This window comes from Leucoraja erinacea, unplaced genomic scaffold (genome assembly GCF_028641065.1).
Source record: "Leucoraja erinacea ecotype New England unplaced genomic scaffold, Leri_hhj_1 Leri_203S, whole genome shotgun sequence".
NCBI classification, from domain to species: Eukaryota; Metazoa; Chordata; class Chondrichthyes; order Rajiformes; family Rajidae; genus Leucoraja; species Leucoraja erinaceus.
This window is the reverse complement of record NW_026576104.1, coordinates 201,061-209,770: the sequence shown is the minus strand read 5'-3', so window position 1 is coordinate 209,770 and position 8,710 is coordinate 201,061. Positions and strand designations below refer to the sequence as shown.

Here is an 8,710-nt window from a genome sequence, read left to right as displayed (position 1 = left end):
TGGCAAGTGTACATGGGATCGGTGGAAGTGGGGACAGGCACCAGACGAGACATCAGACGGATCATCGTCCACCCCGAATACGCATTGAACACCCCAGAAGACTATGATGTTGCAGTCCTGGAACTGTCCAGCCCACTCAGCCTCTCCAGTGTCATCTACCCGATCTGCCTCCCGTCCAGTGAACAAGTGTTCCCCAGCGGCCAGCAGTGCTACATCACAGGATGGGGCACTCTCGCTTTCCAAGGTACGGACTACTGTGGATGAATTGAGTCGAGTATAGAAGCAAAGAGGTCCTTCTGCAGTTGAACAGGGCCCTAGTGAGACCACACCTGGAGTATTGTGTGCAGTTTTGGTCCCCTAATTTGAGGAAGGACATTCTTGCTATTGAGGGAGTGCAGTGTAGGTTTACAAGGTTAATTCCCGGGATGGCGGGACTGTCATATGCTGAGAGAATGGAGCAGCTGGGCTTGTACACTCTGGAGTTTAGAAGAATGAGAGGGGTTCTTATTGAAACATATAAGATTATGAAAGGTTTGGACACGCTAGAGGCAGGAAACATGTTCCCGATGTTGGGGGAGTCCAGAACTAGGGGCCACAGTTTAAGAATGAGTGGTAAGCCATTTAGAACGGAGATGAGGAAACACTTTTTCCCACAGAGAGTTGTGAATATGTGGAATTCTCTGCCTCAGAGGGCGGTGGAGGCCGGTTCTCTGGATGCTTTCAAGAGAGAGCTAGATAAGGCTCTTAAAGATTGTGGAGTCAGGAGATATGGGGAGAAGGCAGGAACGGGGTACTGATTGGGGATGATCAGCCATGATCATATTGAATGGCGGTGCTAGCTCGAAGGGCTGAATGGCCTACTTCTTCGTCTACTGTCTATTGAATAGGCAGCATCCCCACCAAGCTCACCCAAAACAACACCTATCCAGACAAAAGAAGAATTTAGAAATTAGGAGAGTTTAGTTTAGTTTAGAGATACAGCACAGAGATTAGGGAAACAGGCCCTTCGGCCCACGGAGTCTGCACCGACCAGTGATCCCCACACACAACACAATTCTACACACACTAGCAACAATCTTTTAACAATTATTTTTACCAAAGTCAATCAACCTACAAACCTGGATGTCTTTGGAATGTGGGAGGAAACCATAGCACCCGGAGAAAAACCCACGTGGTCACGGGGAGAACGTGCAAACTCCATACAGACAGCACCCGTAGTCAGGATGGAACGCAGGTCTCTGGTGCTGTGAGGCAGCAACTCTACCGCTGTGCCACCGTGACGCCTTGTTCCCCACACAGATGCTGCCTGACCCGCTGAGTTACTCCAGCACTCTGTGAAACGTCACCTATCCATGTTCTCCACAGATGCTGCCTGACCCGCTGAGTTACTCCAGCACTCTGTGAAACGTCACCTATCCATGTTCTCCACAGATGCTGCCTGACCCGCTGAGTTACTCCAGCACTCTGTGAAACGTCACCTATCCATGTTCTCCACAGATGCTGCCTGACCCGCTGAGTTACTCCAGCACTCTGTGAAACGTCACCTATCCATGTTCTCCACAGATGCTGCCTGACCCGCTGAGTTACTCCAGCACTCTGTGTATAACACAGGTAATACCTTTATCCAATGTACTGCTGCACCTCAGTGATGTGACGACTTTAGTGTTTAAATTGTTTTTTCCAGGATCCTTTCCCAACATCCTACAAGAAGCAGAAGTGTCGGTTATTGATGACCAAACGTGCAGGAATATCTACGGATCCGATATCACTCCGAGAATGCTGTGTGCTGGTGTATTAACGGGAGGAGTAGATTCATGTCAGGTACCCTTACAATTTTATTCACATTTACCGAGTAAAAATGATGTAGATTCTGTGTTCATTAATAACAGCAATGAGTGACTTCAGCAAGTAGCTTTAGTTTAGAGATACAACTTGGAAACAGGCCCTTCGGCCCACTGAGTATGTGCCTGCATGGATTTTCTCCTGGTGCTCCGGTTTCCTCCCACATTCCAAAGATATGCAGGTTTGTACGTTAATTGGCTTCAGTAAGTTGTAAATTGTAAATTGTCCCTAGTGTGTGTAGGATAGGATTAGTGTGTGGGGATGGCTGTTCAGCGCGGACTCGGTGGGGCCCATGGGCCTATTTCAGCTGTAACTCTAAATATGGCATATATACTGTATTTATATTCAACAAACATAACGAACACACAGAAGTTGCAGACGAGGTTTACTGGAATTAAAGCCGAGATGAAGGGTTTATTTAAAGGTGGGGGTGGTGGAGGTGGATGGGGGTGGGGGGGGGGTGGTGGATGGGGGGGGGGTGGGGTGGGGGGGGGGGTGTGGGTGGTGGGTGTGGGTGGGGGTGGGTGGGTGTGTGTGTTTGGTGTGGTGTGGGGGGGTGGTGTGGGGGTTGGGGGGGGTTGTGGTGGTGGTTGTGGTGTTGTGGTGGGTTGGGGGGGGGGGGGGGAGGGGGGGGGGGGGTGGGGGGGGGTGGGGCAGATGGGGGGGGGGGGTGGTGGGGGGCTGTGATGGTTCTGTCCTCGGCACTAGAGCTGGGAGATCAAGCTCAATCATGATGGGGCCACAGCAACGGTTTCCAAAGCCAAAGGATGAGAAAGCAGAAGATTCATGTTCAGATGCAGGCACTTAGATGGGCAAGGGCTGATTAGGGAGAGTCGGCATCGTTTTGTACATGGGATGTCGTGTCTCATGAAACTCATTCACTTTTTTGAAGACGTGACCAAAAAGGTGGATGAGGACAGAGCTGTAGATGTTGTGTACATGGACTTCAGCAAACCATTTGACTAGGTTCCGCATGGTAGGCTGCTCTGGAAGGTTAGATCGCATGGGATCCAAGGAGAGATAGCTGAATGGATAGCACATTGGATGGCTCCATGGAAGGAAGCAGAGGGTGATGGTGGAAGGTTGCTTTTCAGACTGGAGGCCTGTGACTTGGGGTTTAGTGATAGACCTGTTACTGTTTGTCATCTACATCAATGATTTGGATGAGAACATACAGGGCAAGATTAGCAACTTTGCTGATGATACAAAAGTGAGTGGATTTGCAGATAGTGAAGATGGTTGTGAACGATTGCAGCAGGATTTGGAACGATCTTATAGAGGTGTATAAAATCATGAGATGAATAGATCGGGTAAACACACAGAGTCTGTTGCCCAGAGTAGGGGAATCGGGAACAAGAGGACATTGGTTTAAGGTGAAGGGGGGATAGATTTAATAAAAATCTAAGGAGTAAGATTTTTACACAAATGATGGTGGGTGTCTGGACTAAACTGCAGGAGGAGGTCGTTGAGGCAGATGCCATCGCAAAGTTTAAGAGATATTTAAATGGGTCGATGGATAGGACAGGTTTAGAGGGATATGGGGAAATTTGCCAGCTAGTTGTGCCAAAGGACATATTTCCATGCTGTATGTGTCTGTGTGTTTATATCACTTTCACTCTATCACTGTCCCCGATGTTGGGGGAGTCCAGAACCAGGGGCCACAGTTTAAAATAAGGGGTAAGCAATTTAGAACGGAGATGAGGAAACTCTTTTTCACACAGAGGGTTGTGAATCTGTGGAATTCTCTGCCTCAGAAGGCAGTGCAGGCCAGTTCTCTGCATGCTTTCAAGAGAGTTAGATAGAGCTCTTAAAGATAACGGAGTCAGGGGATATGGGGAGAAGGCAGGAACGGGGTAATGATTGTGGATGATCAGCCACGATCACATTGAATGGCGGTGCTGGCCTGAAGTGTTGAATGGCCTCCTCCAGCACCTATTGTCTATTGTCACAGATGTGGGGGCTTTGGCGAGGGTGCAGAGGAGTTTTACGAGCAGGCTGCCTGGATGAGAGGGTATTAGCTACCGAGAGTGGTTGGACAGACATGGATTGTTTTCTCTAGAGCTTTAGAAGTTGCGGGGAGACCTGAGAGAAGTTTCTAAAGTTATGAGAGGCATAGATACGATAGACAGTCAGAACTTTTTCCTAGAATGGGATAATAAGATACTTGAGGACATAGGTTTAAGGTGAGAGGGGCAAAGTTTAAAGGCGATGTGTGGGGGGCAAGTGTTTTTCACGGAGGGTGGTGGGTGCCTGGAACATGTTGCCAGGTGGTGGAGGCAGATACGATAGTGGTGTTAAAGAGGCTTTTAGATAGGCACCAGGCATGTGCAGTCGGGGTAGGCAAGGTAGTCTGATTAAAATTATAAAAAGGTAATTATTAAATGTAAATAGTAAAGATTTCTAATTCATTTACTAAATTCAGTATTTATTATTAAATGGTTATTATTTTAATAATGGATCTTAGGTGGTCGTATTTCTCCCGTGCCTTTTATCCGCAGTACGTGTAATACACGTAACTACGAACAACTCGCGTGCCGTGGACGCTGCTTCAAGCCTTCATGTACAATGGGCAATAAAAGCAGCAGAAATCCTGCCTTTACACGGTGGACTGTGCACAAGGTGCTGCACACGCCCACAGGAGAGGAGACCGATCTCCGCATGCGCGGTTTCACCATTTTCTGCGCGTGCGTTGATTTTTAAAAGTCAACTGACAGCCCAGGGCCTACCCCGAGTAATTCCTCATGGCACGTGCCTGATAGGCTCATGGATATGCAGGGAATGGAGGGATATGGATCACGTGCAGGTTGATAATGGTCTTGGCATCATGTTTGGGACCAACATTGGGCCGAGGAGCCTGTGCCTGGGCTGGACTGTTCTGTCCTATGATTGAATGTAAAGGAGACGTTATTTTGTAACGGGTGAAGCAGCTCACGAGCTGAGGCTCAGTCACGTGTTCACTCAATGTCCGCCACTCACACTCTACACAGCGGCTGTGGAAAGCATCTTGTCCGGAAATATCACAATCTGGTGTGGGAATTGCTCTGCCCAGGACAAGAAGGCTCTGCAGAGAGTAGTGCGTTCAGCCGACCGAGGTATACAACTCCAGAGCCAATAAAATCATGGGAGACCCTTCCACCCCAGCAACGGACTGTTCCAGCTGCTACGGTCAGGTAAACGCCTCCGTGGCCATGCTGTGAGAACGGAGAGGTTGAGGAGGAGTTTCTTCCCAGAGGCCATTAGGACTGTAAACTCCTATCTCACCAGGGACTAACTTTACTGAACCACTCTACTGCTTTTTTTTAAATTGCTGATTTATTTTTTCCTTTTTGCTTCCGCCCACAATATTTAAGATGTAAAAGAATATGTGATTCTGGTGCATTCTGTTTGTTTGTTTGGCTTTTTGCACAAAGTCCGTGAGCATTGCCACTTTTCATTTCACTGCACATCTCGTATGTGTATGTGATGAATAAACTTGACTTGACGTCTGTCTTGCTTTGTCACAGGGGGATTCTGGAGGACCCTTGGCCTGCAGTGACTCGAGAGGAACCTGGTTCCTGGCGGGAATCGTCAGCTTTGGCATCGGATGTGCTTGGCCCAACTTCCCTGCCGTCTACACGCGTGTGACAGCCGTGAGAGACTGGGTGGAACAACAGACAGGGGTGTGATCCAGCCAGCACACCCCCCCTCCCCCCCAATCAGAGCTTTCTTCAAACTGATGGAGCAATGTTACTCCCCCCCCCCCCCCCCCCCATCCCCCCATCCCCCCCCCCCCCCCCCAAACCCCCCCCCCCCCCCCATCCCCCCATCCCCCCCATCCCCCCCATCCCATCCCCCCCCCCCATCCCCCATCCCCCATCCCCATCCCATCCCCATCCCCCCCCATCCCCCATCCCCCATCCCCCATCCCCCACCTCCCCCATCCCCACCCCCATCCCCCATCCCCCACCCCCATCCCCAAACCCCCATCCCCCATCCCCCATCCCTACTCCTAAAGGAACAACATTACCCACTCTCTTGCCCTCCGGGGCCTCGCCTGTCGTTACAGAAGATGCAAAGATCCTCTCTTGCCTCCATCAATACCCTGGGACCCGACGGATTTATCCACCTTAATGCTCTTCACGATTACCAACACCATCTTCATCTCAAACTGCCCTGGCATTTCCATGCTTACATTCCTCAACAGTACCTTCACTCACGGTGTGGGTGGGATATCAAACACCTCAAGCCAACCGTGAGGATGAAGATAGACACAAAATGCTGGAGTAACTCAGCGGGACAGGCAGCATTTCTGTAGAGAAGGAATGGGTGATGTTTATGGTCGAGACCCTTCTTCTCTTGACTCGAAACGTCACCCATTCTTCTCCAGAGATGCTGCCTGACCCGCTGAGTTACTCCAGCACTCTGTGAAATGTCACCTATCCATGTTCTCCACAGATGCTGCCTGACCCGCTGAGGTACTCCAGCACTCTGTGAAATGTCACCTATCCATGTTCTCCACAGATGCTGCCTGACCCGCTGAGTTACTCCAGCATCTTGTGTCTACCATCAGCATTGGAGTCTGCCCCTCAGTGTAAGCTCATTATTTTACACCTACAATGGTTTTGTTTCCTTTGAAAACTGATGTGAAATTTCAAACTAATAAAAGATCGTTTTGGCGTCAATCCTAATTCTAGAGTAATATTTAACACTAAAGTGGCGACTAAGTTATGATGTAACAAATATGCTCACCCCTCCTGCTGTGTAAAGGCTAGTGATCAGATATAAACTGTAAATTATATATTCCAATGATTATTTAACAGAATAAAAGAAATAAGTTGAATTTTTATATCAAAGCTGTTGCCTGTGCATTATTGATAATGTTGTCTAATTAGTGTCGGTCATACAAAGTGGAAACAGGCCCTTCGGCCCAAATCATGCGTGCCAACCAACATGCCCCATCTACACTAGTCCCACCTGCCCACTTTTGGTCCATACGCCTCCAAACTTTTCCCATCCATGTACCTGTCCAAGTGTCATTTAAATGCTGTTATAATATCTGCCTTGAGTACCTCCTGTGGCAGCTCGTTCCATACACCCGCCAACCTCTATGTGAAAATGTTACCCTTCTGGTTCCTATTAAATCTTTTGTCACTCAGAGAAACATAGAAAAAGAGGAGAATTCGTACCCTGTTCCTGCTTTTTCTCCCATATCCCTTGATTCATTTAGACTTAACCTAAATCTAACACTCTTGAATACAAGATTCAAGAGTTTATTGTCATGTGTCCTGGTTAGGACAATGAAATTCTTGCTTTGCTTCAGCACAACACAATATAGAAGGCATGAATAACTTGCCAGAATATAGAAGGCATGAATACATCCAGTGAATTGGCCTCGACTGCCTTCTGTGGCAGAGAATTCCATAGATTCACAACTCTGGGTGAAGAAGTTTTTCCTCATCTCAGTCCCAAACATGTTCCTGATGTTTGGGGAGTCCAGAACCAGGTGCCACCAGCTGCTGCAGGAGCTGTGAGTATATCACTCCCCCGTGGGCCCACAGCATCACAAGCACCGCAGCCCGCCTGCCTCAACTACCTCCTCTGGCAGCTTGTTCCATACACCCACTGTGTGAAAAAGTTGCCCCCCGGATTCCTAATAAATCTTTTCCCCTTCACCTTGAACCTATGTCCTCTGGTCCTCGATTCCCTTACTATGGGGAAGAGACTCTGTGCATCTACCCGATCTATTCCTCTCGTGATTTTATACACCTCTATAAGATCAGTCAATGAAGAAACAGGCAAAGTCTCTCCAAAGCAACAAGTACACAAATTTATTTTTCTTTATTAAATTGCAAGCATTTTCTTCCTACAGTCAAAAGAAAAGAAGCCACTGTCAAGCTGTTGGCACATTCATGTACAAAAACAGATTAATTATACAGCCTGCTACCAAGCATTCCTTGTGAAAATACAAAGTCTAGGACCAGAAGCCAATATAGTATTATTACTGAATACAAGACATCATATCCCAATCAAAGACGTTGATTAAATCGACACAACCTATCGATATTGCACAAAAGTAATCAAACACTACACTAAAGTGTACTTGGAGAGCGGCAGCAGAAGACAGCTGTGTAGTTGGTCACCAAGGTAAGACAGCCCAATGCTCAAAGAAATACCATCAACTCTCAAAAACTACCCCCATACCTAGAGAATAATCATGCGGTCATTAACAGTTACGTCAAAGTTCTTATCTAACACATAAAACGCTTAAAAATCACCAAATGTTGCATGACAGTTACAGTATAAAGCAGGTCTCAATTCCCTTAACTTCATTAGAAATGCACTCACATCAGGAAATAGGGCACCAATAGTCCACAATAAGTCCACAAACTGGACCAAAAGAAAAACAGATGGGGATTAAACATCCAAAGAACATCACTGGAGATTTTGTTCAGGCGATGGGGTTGAGGGAGACACCTTACTGCAAACAGACAGTGGCATCAAGAGGCAATACAGAATAAAACTTAACACAACCGTTGTGGTTCCATATCAGAGAAACACTCTCAACCACTCTCACACTACAAGTTTCACAGACTGTAGCTTCTCATTTCTCCCTCGTCTAAATATTTAACACCAACTTTTGCCATTAGTGGCTTGAATATGTTCACGACAACAGACTTTGTGCTGTTTCCCCAAGTGTGTCTTGGGGAGAAGTCCAGCGCTAGTTGCTTGCATTGAATGTGGCGACATGTCCACCCGAACCTTCGGCTAGTGACGGCAACTAGAGTCAAACTTCTCCACTGACAGAAACTCCTTTCACCAGCTTGGCTGTTTTTCTGAAGCCGATATTTGTTATGGGAACGGAGATGCAAGGTGAAAGACCCAGCAATAG

At 47.6% G+C, this 8,710-nt stretch overlaps 1 protein-coding gene across 1 annotated transcript; it reads left to right on the top strand.

Annotated features, from left to right (window-relative positions):
* Window positions 1-6: 6 nt before the first annotated feature.
* On the top strand, window positions 7-5,520 carry LOC129716289 (transmembrane protease serine 11C-like). Its single transcript, XM_055666161.1, has 3 exons — window positions 7-244; window positions 1,685-1,821; window positions 5,346-5,520. The coding sequence occupies exons 1-3, from the start codon at window positions 13-15 to the stop codon at window positions 5,505-5,507; spliced, it is 531 nt and encodes a 176-aa protein (XP_055522136.1). The 5' UTR covers window positions 7-12; the 3' UTR covers window positions 5,508-5,520.
* The last annotated feature ends 3,190 nt before the right edge of the window (window positions 5,521-8,710 follow it).